This window comes from Cebus imitator, unplaced genomic scaffold (genome assembly GCF_001604975.1).
Source record: "Cebus imitator isolate Cc_AM_T3 unplaced genomic scaffold, Cebus_imitator-1.0 Scaffold654, whole genome shotgun sequence".
NCBI lineage: Eukaryota > Metazoa > Chordata > Mammalia > Primates > Cebidae > Cebus > Cebus imitator.
In genome coordinates this window covers 146,954-164,537 of record NW_016107969.1, presented here as the reverse complement: position 1 = coordinate 164,537, position 17,584 = coordinate 146,954, and the positions used below count along the sequence as shown (strand labels likewise).

Genomic DNA, 17,584 nt, shown 5'->3' with positions numbered 1-17,584 from the left:
TTTTTTTTATTGTATTTTTATTTTTTTGTCACTCTGTTACATCAGGTTAGAGTGCAATGGCACGATCTCTCGTGCAAGCAATTCTCCTGCCTCAGCCTCCTGAGTAGCTGTGATTACAGGCATGCACCACCATGCCCGGCTAATTTTTTGCATTTAAAAAAAAAAATTTTTTTTTCTCGCCCCGCCCCTCCCAATTTTTTGCATTTTTATTAGAGGTGGGGTTTTACCTTGTTGGCCAGACTTGTCTCAAATTTCAGACCTCAAGTGATTCATTCACCTGCTTTGAACTCCCAAAATCCAAAAACTACTGGTATGAGCCACAGCACCCAGTGACACTTTGTGACATTACCGTGTAGAATGTCAGCTATACTGCATACCAGATGCCAAAAAGCCATATGTAAAATCATGTAAATTAATTAGTAAAATATTGTAACCCATGATAAAACCAGCAAGCAAATAATAAGTCCATTTATACAGCCTCCAGAATGCTGAACAATTCCCTTAAGAAAAAAGACACAACTTCTACTTGCCACCAGCACACAATATAAGAACTGAAATACATGTTAAGATCACTACCTTCTGATGTCTGAGGTCAAGAAAATACACAGCATTATAAGGAATAAGAATTGACTGACAGCCAGGCACAGTGGCTCAGGCCTGTAATCCCAACACTTTGGGAAGCAGAGGCGGGCAGATCACGAAGGTCAGGAGTTGAGTCTGGCCAACACAGTGAAACCCCATCTCTACTAAAAATACAAAAAATGAGCCAGGCATGGTGGCGGGCACCTGTAATCCCAGCTACTTGGGAGGCTGAGGCAGGAGAATAATTTGAACCCAGGAGGCTGAGGTTGCAGTGAGCCAAGATCATGCCATTGCACTCCAGCCTGGGTGACAGGGTGAGATTCCATCTCAAAAAAAAAAAAAAAAAAAAATGGCCGGGCACAGTGGCTCACGCCTGTAATCCTAGCACTTTGGGAGGCCGAGGTGGGTGGATCAGCTGAGGTCAGGAGTTCAAGACCAGCCTGGCAATCATGGTGAAACCCCATCTTTAAAAAAAAAAAGTGATTAACACAGTGTCAGAGGGTGTAATTATGATGTCACAACAACAGTTATGTAATAGCCAGGCAATACACCATTCTACATGTATGCATGGCCCTTAGTTATCTAGTTAACTATGCAGAAAATATAAATCATAGAATATGTACTGGGAAATTTTATAAACTGAGATTACGGGAATGTATTCTCTTCCCAGATCCACAAGAGGGAGTAGTTTCAAAGGCAAGAACTTCCCACCCACATCTCCATCCGGGAGCTTAGACATCTTAGTTTAACTTTCACACATGGGAAGAGAGACTGCCCAGAAATCAAAGGTCAATCACTCCAGCAGAAGTTTAAAGGAACTCCTTTCATAGGACAGAACACTTGAATAGGGCAGGAATATCTCCGAGGTTAAAAGTCCCCTTCTTCCACATCCGGGCGAACCCCATCTCTGGATCCCCCTTCCATGACATTGTGGGAACTGATTTTCTTTCTCCTTTTTCTCTCTTTCTCTGCCTAAATAAATCACTTTCTGCAAAACTCTTTGGGGTCCGATATTTACTTAAAACGAGCTCACCATGCCCAGTGGGGTCCCCTCTCCCATTCTTGGGTGAGTGAGGGATCAAGGGCCTGGAAGAACACGTCCTATCAGGGAGCTGAGCCTCCCCCATGCCCCGCAACCCAGTCTTAAGATCAGAGAAAACATTGTATAAAGCAAATTGCACTACTCTAAGGACACATGCACACCGAACATTCATTGCAGCACTGTTTACAATAGCAAAGACTTGGAACCAACCCAAATGCCCATCGATGATAAACCGGACAGGGAAAATGTGGCTCATATACACCATGGAATACTATGCAGCCATAAAAAACGATGAGTTCGTGTCCTTTGTAGGGACATGGATGAAAGTGGAAACCATCATTCTCAGCAAACTGACACAAGAACAGAAAATCAAACACCACATGTTCTCACTCATAGGCAGGTGTTGAACAATGAGAACACATGGACACAGGGAGGGGAGCATCACACACTGGGGTCTGTGGGGGGGAACTAAGGGAGGGACAGCAGGGGATGGGGAGTTGGAGAGAGATAACATGGGGAGAAATGCCAGACATAGGTGATGGGGAGGAAGGCAGCAAACCACATTGCCGTGTCTGTACCTATGCAACAATCCTGCATGTTCTTCACATGTACCCCAAAACCTAAAACGCAATAAAGTATTTTTTTTAATTACACAATAAAAACACAAGAAATATGATGTGGGCTCCCTGGTCTGAATGTTCATATTGGCAGAAAGCCAGGTTGAGAGTTCTCATTCTCCAATACGATGTTCCTGCACATGGTGCCTTTGAGAGACTTTGGTCATGGGTGTTGACTACTCGTGAATAGGATCAGTGCTTTTATAAAAAGAGACAGTCAAGAGCTCAATGCCTGTTCCTCTTTCCACCATGTCAGGACTCAGCAGGAAGATGGCTGGGCTCAACCACGAGAAGGTTCTCACCAGGAACCAATGTGGCTGCACCTTGCTCTTGGAGTTCCCGCTTTCCAGATTCATGAGAAATATACTGCTGTGTCTTAAGCCTCCCAGGTAAAGCTACTTCTTTTTTTGTTTGTTTTTGAGAGCGAGTCATGCTCTATCACCCAGGCTGGAGTGTAGTGGCACGATTCTCCTGCCTCAAGAGATTCTCCCGCCTCAGTCCAGAGTCTCACGCTGTGGTTCAGGCTGGAGTGCAGAGGCACAATCATGGCTCACTGAAACTTCCACCTCCCAGGTTCAAGTGACTCTCCCGTATACCTTGGATAACCACCACCACATGCAGCTAATTTTTGTATTTTTAATAAATGGGGTTTCACCATGTTAGCCAACCTGGTCTTGAACTCCTGATCACAGGTTATCTGCCTGTCTCAAAGTGCTGGGATTACAGGTGTGAGCCACCAGGCCTGGCCAATTTTTTAAATTCAGTAAATTCAAGGTTTTACCACGTTGGCTAGACTGATCTCAAACTCCTGACCGCAAGTGATCCACCCACCATGGCCTCCCAAAGTGCTGGGATCAGAGGCGTGAGCCACCACAGCCGGCCAGTCTAAGCTATTTCTGACAGGAGAGTGAAATGACTGAGACAGGAAAATAATCTTATCATCAACATCACTGAAGGCTGACAGGTCTTATGGAACAGAGGAAGTTTAGAGTCTGCACTACAAAACTTGCAATACTTGAAGCCATCTAATAGAACTAACATGTTTTAATAACTTTGCGGCAGGCCGGGGTGCAGTGGCTCATCCCTGTAATCCCAACACTTTGGGAGGCTGAGGCAGGAGGATCATGAAGTCAGTAGATCAGGACCATTCTGACTAACACAGTGAAACCATATCTCTACTAAAAGAATACAAAAACGTAGCCAGGCATGGTGGCACATGCCTGTAGTCCCAGCTTCTTGGGAGGCTGAGGCAGGAGAATCGCTTGAGCCCTGTAGGTGGAGGTTGCAGTGAACTGAGATCACGCCACTGCACTCGAGTCTGAGCGACAGACCAAGACTCTGTCTCAAAAGAAAAAAAAAGAAAGAAGGTTAAAGAGGAACTTTTGGCCGGGCACGGTGGCTCACACCTGCAATCCCAGCACTTTGGGAGGCCGAGGCGGGTGGATAGATACGAGGTCAATAGATCGAGACCATCCTGGTCAACATGGTGAAACCCCGTCTCTACTAAAAATACAAAAAATTAGCTGGGCATGGTGGTGCGTGCCTGTAATCCCAGCTACTCAGGAGGCTGAGGCAGGAGAATTGCCTGAACCCAGGAGGCGGAGGTTGCGGTGAGCCGAGATCGCGCCATTGCACTCCATCCTGGGTAACAAGAGTGAAACTCCGTCTCAAAAAAAAAAAAGAGGAACTTTTACATTCCAACAACTTGAAAAAAAAAAAGAGGGCTGGGCATGGTGGCTCATGTCTGTAATCCAAGCACTTTGGAGGCCAAGGCAGGCGGATCACCGGAGGTTGGGAGTTCAAGACTAGCCTGACCAACATGGTGAAACCCCGTCTTTATAAAAAAATAAAAAATAAAAATAAAAATAAAAGAGTAACTTCAACCCACAAATATATATAAAGTTTTTCAATAAACGTAAATAAAAGGACAGATAGGCTGGGCGCCGTAGTTCATGCCTGTAATACCAGCACTTTAGGATGCCAAGGCAGGGGGGAATCACATGAGGTTTGGTGTTCAAGAGAGACCAGCCTGATCAACAAGGAGACACCCTGTCTCTATTAAAAATACAAAATTAGCTGGGCATGGTGGCACATGCCTGTAATCCCAGCTACTCGGGAAACTAAGGCAGGAGAATTGCTTAAACCTGGAAGACATAGGTTGCAGTGAGTCAAGATCTTACCACTGCACTCCAGCCTTGGCAACAAGAGCAAACCTCTGTCAGATAAATAAATAAAATTGCTATGTGTACCTTTTCTTCATAATTCAATTATTTTCATATTTTTTGGAAGAAAACAACTTGAAAAAACCACTGCATAGCTATGTTAATGAAAATGCAACATACACAGAAATAATTTTGACATAAATAACAAAAGCTTCTACTGGAGACAGAGTAGTTTTTGGAGGTTATAAAGTTTTGTGTCTTTTTTCCTCTGAGACAGATTCTTATTCTGCCACCCAGGCTGGAGTGCAAGGCTGTGACACTGACTTACTGCAACCTCCGCCTTCCAGGTTCAAGCGACTCTCCTGCCTCAGCCTCTTGAGTAGCTGGGATTACAGGGGCCTACCACCCCACCTGGATGATTTTTGTATTTTTAGTAGAGACAGAGTTTTGCCATGTTAGCCAGGCTGGTTTTGAACTCCTGACCTCAGGTGATCTGCCAGCCTTGGAAAGTGGGTGTGAGCACCCGGCCAGGTAATGCAAATTTTACGTTTTATTATTATGCTATAACTTTAAGATGTTTAACATACCAGCAACAATAACCTTCCTCCAAATATCTACACAACACACTTCAGTTTTTCATACTGAAAGGAACGGACACTAACGTGATTGTTATATTCACATTGTAATCATGCTTAACCCACTTACGTGTTTACTAAAAACTAAAAGACAAAACTATTAGGCCGGGCGCGGTGGCTCAAGCCTGTAATCCCAGCACTGTGGGAGGCCGAGGCGGGTGGATCACGAGGTCAAGAGATCGAGACCATCCTGGTCAACACGGTGAAACCCCGTCTCTACTAAAAATACAAAAAATTAGCTGGGCATGGTGGCACGTGCCTGTAATCCCAGCTACTCAGGAGGTTGAGGCAGGAGAATTGCCTGAACCCAGGAGGCGGAGGTTGCGGTGAGCCCAGATCGCGCCATTGTACTCCAGCCTGGGTAACAAGAGTGAAACTCCGTCTCAAAAAAAAAAAAAAAAAAAAAAAAAAAAAATGAACCATCTTAAAAAAAAAAAAAAAAAAAAAAAAAAAAGGCAAAGCTATTTAAAATAATAACAATGGCTGGGCATGGCAGCTCACGACTGTAATCCCACCACTTTGGAAAGCTGAGGCAGGTGGATCACTTGCGATCAGGAGTTCAAGGCCAGTCTGGCCAACGTGGGGAAACCTCGTCTTTACTAAAACCACATAAATTAGCTGGCCGTGGCAGTGGGCACCAGCAGTCCCAGCTACTTGGGAAGCTGGGGCACAAGAATTGTTTGAGCCCAGGAGATGGAGTCTGTGGTTAGACATGATCACACCACTGCACTGTAGCCTGGGCGACAGAGTGAGACTCCATCACAAATAAATAAATAAACAGGCCGGGCGCGGTGGCTCTCGCCTGTAATCCCAGAACTTTGGGAGTCCAAGGCATGCAGATACCCTAAGGTCGAGAGTTTGAAGCCAGCCTGGCCAACATGGTGAAACCCTGTCTCTACTAAAAATACAAAAATTAGCCGGACACAGTGGCAGGCACCTGTAATACCAGCTACTCAGGAGGCTAAGGCAGGATAATCACTGGAACCCAGGAGGCGCAGGTTACAGTGAGCTAAGATTATTCCATTATACTCCAGCCTGAGCAAAAAGAGCAAATCTCAGTCTCAAAAAAATAAAGAGATAAAAAATAACTATGGGGTACTGGGCTTAGTACTGGAATGATGAAATGATCTGTACAAAAACCCCAATGACATGACTTTATCCATGTAACAAACCTTCACATGTAGCCCCAAACCTAAAGTAAAAAATAAAAAAATTTTAATTTCCTGCAGAATTTTTTCTAAAGCACCATAACGATTCAGAAAAACACAAGTATGAGACCTGCTCTAACGTCTGACACAGAACTGACAGTAGTGGGTCCCCGGTGAGGCTGGAAGGAGGGCAGAGGACAGGTCAGGGAAAGGAGGTGCTTTATGGCCAAGGGGCTAAGCTGCAGCTTTGCTTGGAGCTTTACCACAAAACAAATATGTACATCATGTGGTGTTTATTTATTTTTTTTTTTGGGATGGAGTTTCGCTCTTGTTACCCAGGCTGGAGTGCAATGGCGATCTTGGCTCACCGCAACCTCCGCCTCCTGGGTTCAGGCAATCCTCCTGCCTCAGCCTCCTGAGTAGCTGGGACTACAGGCACGCGCCACCATGCCCAGCTGATGTTTTGTATTTTTAGTAGAGATGGGATTTCACCATGTTGACCAGGATGGTCTCGATCTCTTGACTTCGTGATCCACCCGCCTCAGCCTCCCAAAGTGCTGGGATTACAGGCTTGAGCCACCGTGCCCGGCCCCATGTGGTGTTTAAATATAAAAATATATATTTAATAACTAGTAAGCTGGGAATAGTGGCTCACACCTGTAATCCCAACACTCTTGGAGGCTGAGGTGGGTGGATCACCTGAAGTCAGCAGTTTGAGACCAGCCTGGTAACATGGTGAAACTCTGTCTCTACTAAAACTTCAAAAAAAATTAGCAAGGTGTGGTCACACATGCCTATAATCCCAGCAACTTGGGGGGCTGAGGCAGGAGAATCCCTTGAACCTGGAAGGCGGTGGTTGCGGTGAGCTGAGTTCATGCCACTGCACTGCAGCCTGAACAACAGAGAGAGGCTTTGTCTGAAGAAATAATAATTGGAATAAAAATAAGCCTCCATCCTACAAGGATAAAAAAGAAGTACTGCTCCCATATTTGAGAAAAATTATAACCATTTTTACCGAAAACACCTGTTTCACAATCCTCTCCACAGTAACATCACAGTTCCATGAGCTTAATGCATTGAGAATGGTTTAATGAATCTCCTGTTATTATTTAGGTTGGTTTCATATTCTCAAAATAATGATGGAATAAAACACCTTGTATCATTCATGTCTGTGTGTGAACTTTCCATTCTAATGAGTAAGAATTTTGGAGTCAGAAACACAAAAGCTCACTAATTACCTAAAAATGTAGTATAAAATCAGGCAGAAAAAAATTTTTCTTTTTTTTTTTAAAGGAAATTTGGTTGTTTTATTCATAAGTAATTAAACTAGGCAAAATAGAACTGATGTCATTATGATGCAGGAAATACAAGACCTCTTTTCACAAATATCAGCATAACCAGAAAATAGTGGCTATAGTACAACAGAGGCAAAAGGGCCGAGGGAATCAATGAAGTACGTGACACCGGAACCCTTCACCTCAATCAAGCCTTTTTTTGTTTTTTGAGACGGAGTCTCCGTCTGTCGTCCAGACTGGAGGGCACTGGCGGATCTCAGCTCACTACAACCTCCACCTCCAGGTTCAAGCGATTCTCCTGCCTCAGCCTCCAGAGTAGCTGGGACTACAGGCACGTGCCACTACGCCTGGCTAATTTTTTGTATTTGTTTGTTTGTTTTTTTTTGTTTTTTGAGACAGAGACTGGTTCTGTCACCAGACTGGAGTGCGGTGTTGCAATCTCGGCTCCCTGCAACCTCCGCCTCCCAGGTTTATGCGATTCTCCTGCCACAGCCCCCCAAGTAGCTGGAACTACAGGCACATGCCACCATGCCCAGTCAATTTTTGTAATTTTAGTGGAGACAGGGTTTCACCATGTTGGCCAGGCTGGACTGAAACTCCTGATTTCAAGTGATCCACTCGCCTTGGTCTTCCAAAGTGCTGGGATTACAGGCATCAGCTACCACACTCGGCCATTATTGGACTCCCTTTCTAGAACTTACCGTGTACTTTGTGCACATTAATACGTGACTTCCATTGGCAGCTGCTCTACTCCTGGTCTACAGAGAGCTGACGGTGCATCCAGATGTGGCCCCTGAACAATCCCTGCTGCCCAACAGCCCTGACACTACGGGGCCCACACCCCATCTCCATTCCCATCTGGGCATGAGTCCTCTTCCCAGGACCATGCCCAGTGCAGCCTCTTCCCAAGCTCATGTCACTGGGTCACGGGAGCTGGAATCTAAGCGAGATGAGAGGGACTGAGGATAGGCATAGGTGAGTGCCAGCAAACCTGTCAGGCAGGACGCTTCAGACTCAGAGAAGATTCCCAGCTCCAAGGCCCAGCATTTCTGAAAGGAAGGAGACAGAACATCCACCGAGAATATCATCTCACCTGAGGAAGAGCCATCCCTGACTCCTTTGCTTTCCTCTTCCTCTTCCGGGGTTCTTCCTCACGTGTCAAGAGACTTTAGAAGTCGATCCTGAAGGTCAAAAATATGTTTTTTACTGCTCAGAATCAACACACCCCCTCCCTGGAACACAACGACACATACAAAGGAGACCTCACCCTGAGGAAATACGGTTCCCTCTGCTGCCCACTGCACCAGGAATGATAAACTCCTACAAGAAAACTAAGTGATTTTTGATCCCTTTCTTCAGAACCCGCTTCCCTCCCAGAGATGCCCACACACAGACTGCATCAGTGGGGAGTTGGGTTGGAATGAGCTCCCCTTCAGGGTACAGACCCAGCCCTAAAGCCCAGGCAGAGGCTGGGTGTGGTGGCCCAGAACTTTAATCCCAGCACTCTGGAAGGCCGAGGGAGGTGGATCTTATGAGCACAGGAGTTTGAGACCAGCCTGGGCAACATGGTGAAACCCCATCTCTACCAAAAATACAAACACTTAGCCAGGCATGCTGGTACACATCTCTGTGTATGTGCTCCCCGCTAGTTAGGAGGCTGAGGTGGGAGGATCACTTGAGTCCAGGGTGTGCAGGTTGCAATGAGCCAAGATTGCACCACTGCACTCCAGTCTGGGTGACATGAGTAAGACTCTATCTTAAAAAAAAAAATCTCAGGCATGAGGGCTCATGCCTGTAATTTCAGAACTTTGGGAAGCAGAGGCAGGCGGATCACAAGGTTAGGAGTTCAAGACCTGCCTGGCCAAGAGACCAGCCCAGTCAATATGGTAAAACCTTGCATCTACTAAAAATAAAAAACTTAGCCGTGTGGTGGCCTATGCCTGTAATCCCAGCTACTTGGAAGGCTGAGGCAAGAGAATCACTTGAACCTGGGAAGTGGAGGTTGCAGTGAACCAACATGGTGCCATTGCACTCTGCCCTGGGCAACAAGAGCAAATCTCCTTAAAAAAAAAAAAAAAAAAAAAAAAAGTGCTATGTAGGCCAGGTGCAGTGCTCATCCCTGTAATCCCAACTGCGATCCCAGTACTTTGGGAGGCCAAGACAGGAGGATCCTTTGAGCTCAGGATTTTGACACCAGCCTTGGAAACAGTGATACCCCATTTCCACACACACACACAAAAATACAAAACCTAGTCAGGCTTGGTGGCTCATGCCTGTGGTTTCACCTACTCGGGAGGCTGAGTTAGGAGGATCACTTGAGCCTACCAGGTTGATGCTGCAGTTAGAGATCACCCCACTGCACTCCAGCCTGAGCCACAGAACCACACCCTGCCTCAAAATATTAATTAAATTATAAGTATTATGTAATCACAGAAAGTAATTATTTGTTGATTTGTTTTGCTTTTTTGAGATAAAGTTTCACTCGTTTCCCGGCCTGGAGTGCAATGGTGCAATCTCCACTCACTGAAACCTCCGCTTCTTGGGTTCAAGCGATTCTCCTGCCTCAGTCTCCCAAGTAGCTGGGATTGCAGGCATGCACCACCACGCCCAGGTAATTTTGTATTTTTAGTAGAGGCAGGTTTTCTCCATGTTTGTCAGGCTGGTCTCGAACTCCAGACCTCAGGTGATTCACCCACCTTGGCCTCCCAAAGTGCTGGGATTACAGGCGTGAGCCACTGCGCTCAGCCCATAGAGTGATTTTTTTCCACTTCACTGCCCCACTTCCTACCCCACTCTGGGAAAAGGGAAGAAAGTGACTCAAAACTGAATAAATCACTGCCCTCTAGCTGAATAAGGATTCCAAGTGGAAGCTAACCTCTGATGCCAAGCTTTATAGAATGCACATGTCTTATAGATATGAATATGTAAATTCTCAATCTCATCTGTATAATTTTTTTTTTTTTAGACAGAGTCGCACTCTGTTGCCAGGCGCTAGGCTGGAATGCAGTGGCACAATCTTGGCTCACTGCAACCTCCGCCTCCTGGGTTCAAGCAATTCTCCTGCCTCAGCCTCCCAAGTAGCTGGGACTACAGGTGCACGCCACCGCACCCAGCTAGTTTTTGTATTTTTAGTAGAGACGGCGTTTCACCATGTTGGCCAGAATGGTCTTGATCTCTTGACCTCGTGATCCGCCCGCCTCGGCCTCCCAAAGTGCTGGGATTACAGGCTTGAGCCACCGTGCCCGGCCCTCATCTGTATAATTTTTTAAAGTTCTAAGTTATTAGATAATATAACTTATGAAGTCAACATGTCCCAACTAATCATATCCAATGAATTCATCCACTCACCTGAATCCAAAATCTCCCAACCCTTTTTTTATTCTGAGACAGGGTCTGGCTCTGTTAACCAGGCTAGAGTGCAGTGGCTTGATCTCGGCTCACTGCAACCTGGACCTCCTGGGCTCAAGTGACTCTCCTGCCTCAGCCTCCAGAGTAGCTGGGAGTACAGGTATGCACCATCATGCCCAGTTAGTGTGTGTGTGTGTGTGTATGTGTGTGTGTGTGTGTGTGAGAGTGTCAGAGATGGGGTCTCACTATGCTGCCCAGGCTGGTCTGGAACTCCTGCACTCAATCGATCCCCTTGCCTCAGTCTCCTAAAGTGCAGGGATTACAGGCGGGAGCCACTGCACCCAGCCCGTCGTTCTTCATTACTGTGCTTCCCTCCCTAATTCTGTACATCTCTCTCATTCTCCCCTTGTCTCTCTGGCTGTTGTGGTTGTTGTTGTTTGTTTTTTTCCTGCAACCTCGGCCTCCTAGGTTCAAGCAATTTTCCTGCCTCAGCCCCTGTAGTAGCTGGGATTACAGACATCAGCTGCCACGCCCAGCTAATGTTATATTTTTAGTAGAGACAAAATTTCTCCATGTTGGTCAGGCTGGGCTCGATCTTTCAACCTCAGGTGATCCACCTGCCTTGGCCTCCCAAAGTGCTGGGATTACAGGTGTGAGCCACTGCGCCCAGCCTCTAGCTCTTTGCTTTTTCGCTGGGATTCTGCTCCTCACTTTGTACCCCTCCCCTCTCCTGCTGTTTATCCCCTTCTTCCCTCTATTCCTCCTTTTCCACCTCTTCTGCTCCATCCTCACAACTTATTTAAACTCTTGTTGCTCCTTCTCTGGAATCTTTCCATTGTCCTCAATCTCTATATTTCTGTCTCTTCTCCCATATCTGCGCCTCCTCTGCTCTCCCTGTTAAATTCTCTCTTCCCTATTATACCCCCCTACCCACCCTCTGGCACCCCACATCCTCAGGTGTCCTCCCTGCTGTGGTTCCCTCTGTTCTCCTTGTCACCAGCACCACTCTGCTCTGTCTGCCCCAGCTCCAAATCCCTCCTCGTCTCCCGCACTCTCCTGAGCCTCCCTCTTTGCTGCCCCGTCCCTACCTTGCTGTCCTTCATCTCTCCGTACATCACGCTTTTCTCTACATTTCTCCACTTGCTTTTCTCCTCCTTTTCTTTTTTTCCCCCCACTTTTGCTGTCTCTTGGCAAATCCCTCACCCATCCTCTACTTTGCCATCTGTTATGGGTGTTTCTCATTCTTCTTTTCTCAGACTCAGGTTTCCTACTGCTCTCTGTGTGTCTCCTGATGTCTTTGGCCCACACAATCACATGAGGGTTTGGAGTAAGACGCCTGAATACCGGAGAAGCACATTTTTACAGGGGCTGGAGCTGGGCAGGCAAGAACATCCCATGTCACACGACAGGCCCTTGGGCACCTCCCCAATGCGGACTCAAGAAAAGCGCTGACTGCGCAGGGGCGATCTGGGGAGCGGCAAGGCCTCTCACGAGGAGGGACGTGTGGGGCGATGGCGCCTTAGGACAAGGATGGGGTATGCAGGATCCCACAACCAGGCAGAGGACGCTGCCTCCCCGGGACTGGGGCCGCGGCGCTGCACTCCAGGGCAGGAATCTACCTCTCGGGTGAGGACTTCAAAAAGCGAGGGGCGGGAAGAGTCAGAAAAAGGTTTTGAGCAGGAAAACGATGCGATAGAACGTGTATATATCGCTCCATAGCAGAAAAACCGGGTGGGGACCTGCCTCGGGCGACTTTCAACCCAAAAGGAAGCGATCCCCGGACTCTCAGGGGGTCTCAATTTGCTCTGGGTGAAGGAATATGTGAGAGAATTTCCAGGTCTTTGGGTCCCCACGACCCAGGTACAGATCAGCCTGGGACCTGGGAAGCGCAGACTTAATACGAGAGAGTGAAACTCACGTGCCACGGTGGGAGCTTCACTCTACGCCGTCCGTTTCCGGGTTTGCGCGAATCTGCGCAGGACGGAAGCCAGGCCTGAGCGGCCCCGTGGGCAGGTGGGTGGGGCCTGGGCGACGTAGGGGCGGGGCCTGGGCGACGTAGGGGCGGGGTGAGAGGCACAGAGACCTTGCCTCTCAGAACCAGCAGAGGGCGGGGCCGGGCTGGACTTGCGCATCTATCAGCCTCGCTCCCACCGCCTCTGCTTTTCGAGTTACAGTTCCATCTGGGGCAGTATTATTAGGGATGAAAGTACAACACTGAGCTTCAATCATGACGCAAACTCCACCTTTCTCCGCTAATATCATGTCTAATGTTATTGTTTTCCCAGGTGGATCCTAACTTCTCGGCTATTCCTTTAATTGCATCTCTTGTATAATTAACGAATTGTTGCTGGTTGTAATAAATATAACTTATCCAGTCTACATTTTTGTTAATACTTACTATCCCACATAATGACTTAAAACGTTCAGCTAATTGACTCTGAGCTTCAAATTGATCTGTAACTCCCCATGGCACCCCAATGGCATCTATATAAACATCAGGATCAAAAGACTCACAAGGTACACTCCTTGTACGACCAGGCTTAGCTGTTATTTTCTTTGGTGGATGAAATGCCAGAGTGAGAGGGATAGCCAACTGATTAGAGTGCAAGTACCATTTCAGTCATTTGGCAGTGTCTGATAAAGGTCCACCACAATGTGGGTAACCCCCCATATAGGCACCGAGGAATGAGAGCTAAGCAGAACCCTGGCACAGTTAGGGCTTGAGGAATATCTCACTTTATAGTGTTACTACTCAGCTATTTCCTTTATATAATCCTTTACATAATCATATAGTAGTTTATAGAAATAGGGCTTGAAGGCTCCCTTTCTATAATTCTCTCTATATAATCATATAATAGTTGATAGCATGAGTGCCTAAAGAATATTCCCTACATATATACCTATAATTATATCTTAGTTCATAATCAGAGGAATGCCTAGAGTGGACACAGTACAGAGCATGAATTAAGAAATAAGCAGCTTATAATTGGAGGAATGCCTAGAGCAGACACAGTGCAGAGCATGATTTAAGGGAAAACAGTTATACCAGGACAAGAATCCATGGCCCAGGAGGCAGCGTTCAGTTCGTAAAGATACTCGCTGTATGGCAGGCTTGGGGCCAGAGCCACTCCTCCTGATAAAGGAGTTGTAGGAGGCCAGTAATGCTTCTTTCCAGACCCAGTATGTATTTATGTCATTTTCTCTTCACCTATCCGTCCCACTCTGGTCGTCTCCTCTGGCTATCCGTCATAACAAAACAAAAGGGCTACCTGCTTGCTCCCAACATCCTATGGAAGGCCGGCTCCATATTCAGACCACTGCAACACACTTGTTGGGACCATATTGGGCCCCCTTGATAATGCTGTCATTGTAGACTGGGCTCCCAAAGGTTTTTATTGGCATAATTGCACTGGACAACACCCACACTGTCTGAAATATCCTCACGTCTTCATGGAGGACACGACACGCTTAGGACTGCATCATGTTCTGCGTTACTTTCCTCGCCTATGGACCTCATCATTCCCCTACAGATGGTCTCACGCTGGCATCGTTGCGCCGCGTCCTAAGATGATTCACCCTCTTGTTGGACCGGAACATCCTGAACTGTGGAAGCTGGCTGCAGCTCTCAGTGGACTTCACTTTTGGAATGTTTCCATGGACTCTTACGGTCACAGTTCTGGTGCTACTCTACACCGTCTACACTTTACTCCCAAAGACATAATACCTATTCGCAGTTGTGTTAAGCCCCCTTGTATGTTACTGGTTGGTAACTTTTCTGTTTCCTTTGTCACCAACTCTATTGACTGCAACAATTGCAAATTGTTTTCTTGTCTAGATGCTACCTTTTCTGTTAACGCTAATGTATTGCTGGTCAGGGTGAGGGAGGGAGTTTGGATTCCTGTTGTATTACATCGTCCATGGGAGTCCTCTCCCTCTGTGCACATTGTAACTCAAATCCTCAAGGACATTTTACTTCGCACCCCTCGCTTTATTTTTACCTTGATAGCAGCAGTCATTGGACTGATCGCTGTCACGGCCTCAGCTGCGACTGCTGGTGTGGCCATACGCAACTCCATTCAAACAGCTCACTTTGTTGAACATTGGCAAAATAATTCCACTGCTCTCTGGAATTCACAGTCCCAGATTGATCAACAATTGGCAAATCAAATTACTGACCTCCGCCAAAGTGTCATTTGGCTGGGCGACAGGGTTTTAAACCTTGAGCATCATGCTCAGTTACAATGTGACTGGAACACGTCTGATTTCTGTATCACTCCTTTCGATTATAATTCTACACTTCACCCTGGGACACTATATGACGCCATCTGCTGTGCTGGGATGATAACCTCACCTTGGACGTTAACTGCCTGAAGCAACAAATTTTTGAGGCCTCTCAGGAACATCTAACTACTGTCCCAGGTTCAGAAACCTTTGAAGGCATGGCACAAGGCCTCTCTGATCTCAATCCAATCAATTGGTTTAGAAAATGGTCTGTTCCTTTAGGTGGTTTCTCTTTGTCATTGTTGCTTGCATTTATACCTTGTTAATTACATGCTTCTGGATTCAAAAATTTCATAAACATAATAGGCAACAACTTCAGGCCATGGTGGCCATAACCACACTTGTAAAACAAAAGAAAGAGGGAAATGTGGGTAACCCCCCATATAGGCACCGAGGAATGAGAGCTAAGCAGAACCCTGGCACAGTTGGGGCTTGAGGAATACCTCACTTTATAGTGTTACTACTCAGCTATTTCCTATTATATAATCCTTTACATAATCATATATTAGTTTATAGAAATAGGGCTTGAAGTCTCCCTTTATGTAATCCTCTACATATAATCATATAGTAGTTGATAGTAGGAGTGCCTAAAGAATATTTCCTACATATATACCTATAATTATATCTTAGTTCACAATAGGAGGAATGCCTAGAGTGGACACAGTACAGAGCATGAATTAAGGAATAAGCAGCTTATAATCGGAGGAATGCCTGGAGCAGATGCAGTGCAGAGCATCATTTAAGGGAAAAACAGTTATACCAGGACAAGAATCCATGGCCCAGGCGGCAGCGTTCAGTGACGTAAAGATACCCGCTGTATGGCAGGCTTGGGGAGAGAGCCACTCCTCCTGATAAAGGAGTTGTAGGACCTTGCTCCAGTTCTTGTGGAAGGCTGCCTTCAGAACGGCAATCCACCTTGGTGACTGCCAACTTTATCAGCTCTTGCTACTGTGCTTCTCAAAAAGCATCTTCCCATAGAACCCACTGGAAGCTGCCAGAAGGTAGCGGTAACCTTGACAGCTCTGTCACTGCTATGTGACTTAAAGCATCCTCCCATAAATCTTCTTAGAAGTAGTTTCCCATAGATAGAAGTATCGCACACTTCACCCTCTTCACTGCGCACGGCCCACCTTCAAGCCTCAGTGACCTAATGGGGGTGGACCCCTTACTGCACACGGCTCTTGCCTTCGTGGGAACGGGCCCCTTGCTGTGCACTGTCCACCTCCTGGCCTAGGTGACCTAAGGCAGGTGGACCCTATGTTTTATTGCTCACGACCCTATCACTATCCTTAAAGATGATTTCACTCACTGCCCTGCCCCCTCACCTACGCACAATAAATACTCATGCTTCTGGACATTCGGGGCCTCGCCACCCTCGCCTGACTCTGCTTATAGGTGGCGTGGCCCCCTGAGCCCAGCTGCGTTTTCTTTGTACTTCTGTGTCCTCTTTATTTCTCGGATCCTGCACCTCAGCACAGCATAAGGTTCACCCCACGACCCTGTGGGGCATCAGCCATGCATCTGGCTCCCAATGTGCCCTACACACAATACCACCAGACATCCGATCCAAGATGGCTAAGGGCAGGCTGAGGGGTAAGCTCTTGGAAAGACTTGATCTCACTGTATCCTGTGGAGTTTCCAAGGAATGCCAAGTTCGCTCCCTGTCGTGACAGACACGAGGCAAAATTGGTCTTGGAAGATGGAAGCTGGATGGCCCTTGGGGGCTGACCCACAGGGTGCTGAACTTCAGGAAATAGCAAGAGAGAGTTTGGCACTATTCATTAATCCAGGTTGTGGAGTCTTGAAAAGGAACTACCGTACAGTTTGTGTCTGGTTGACTAGAGGACCATCCAAGTGGAAAGGGGACAGTTTGGGTCTACGGTCTACCAGGTGCACAAGCTAACAATCACTTTTGTTTAAAGTGCCAATGAAATGTTTAATCCATTCCAGCCAGGCATTTGCATCTTGGTACCATCTCAATTGTTGAGCTTTGCTTTAAATCTTTTACCTCTACTGTCTACTTTGGTCTTGTCACTAGGTATGTGGGGAGATAGTATGAGGACGGGATAGAGGTGGTGAAGGAGCAACAAAACATATTTCAAAGAAGCCCCTAGGGTCCTTTCCTGAGGTTTGGCCCCTATACCATAAATACGACCTAATGAAAGACAGGTATTTTGAAATGTTGCAATAGTGTTAGTAAGCTGTATCAATTGGGAAGAGCAATCCCTTTGGTGAAATTAACAAATGGTCTTAAGGACTGGCAAAGACTTGTGGGAACAGCCCAACCAAGACCTTTAGTACGTCATAGGACATTGGACCAAATAGAGGGAATCTGTTTGGGAAGGACAAGAATCCCATTCTCCTGCCGGGCGCGGTGGCTCAAGCCTGTAATCCCAGCACTTTGGGAGGCCGAGGCGGGTGGATCACGAGGTCAAGAGATCGAGACCATCCTGGTCAACATGGTGAAACCCCGT

General features: G+C 46.7%; 1 protein-coding gene across 3 annotated transcripts in view; it reads right to left on the bottom strand.

The window, feature by feature from the left end:
- Positions 1-17,584, bottom strand: part of LOC119469431 (zinc finger protein 160-like) — a 609,418-nt gene that overhangs the window by 586,264 nt on the left and 5,570 nt on the right. Inside the window, exons 1-2 of one of the 3 annotated variants that reach the window (XM_037734683.1) lie at positions 12,748-12,795; positions 8,575-8,662 (exon numbers count right to left, since the gene is read on the bottom strand). In XM_037734683.1, coding sequence (XP_037590611.1) covers positions 8,575-8,589 — 15 coding nt within the window. In that variant the 5' untranslated portion in view covers positions 8,590-8,662; positions 12,748-12,795. Of the gene's footprint in view, positions 1-8,574; positions 8,663-8,748; positions 8,823-12,747; positions 12,796-17,584 lie in introns of those variants that run through there. The other 2 variants (XM_037734681.1, XM_037734682.1) reach the window with 2 other exon arrangements.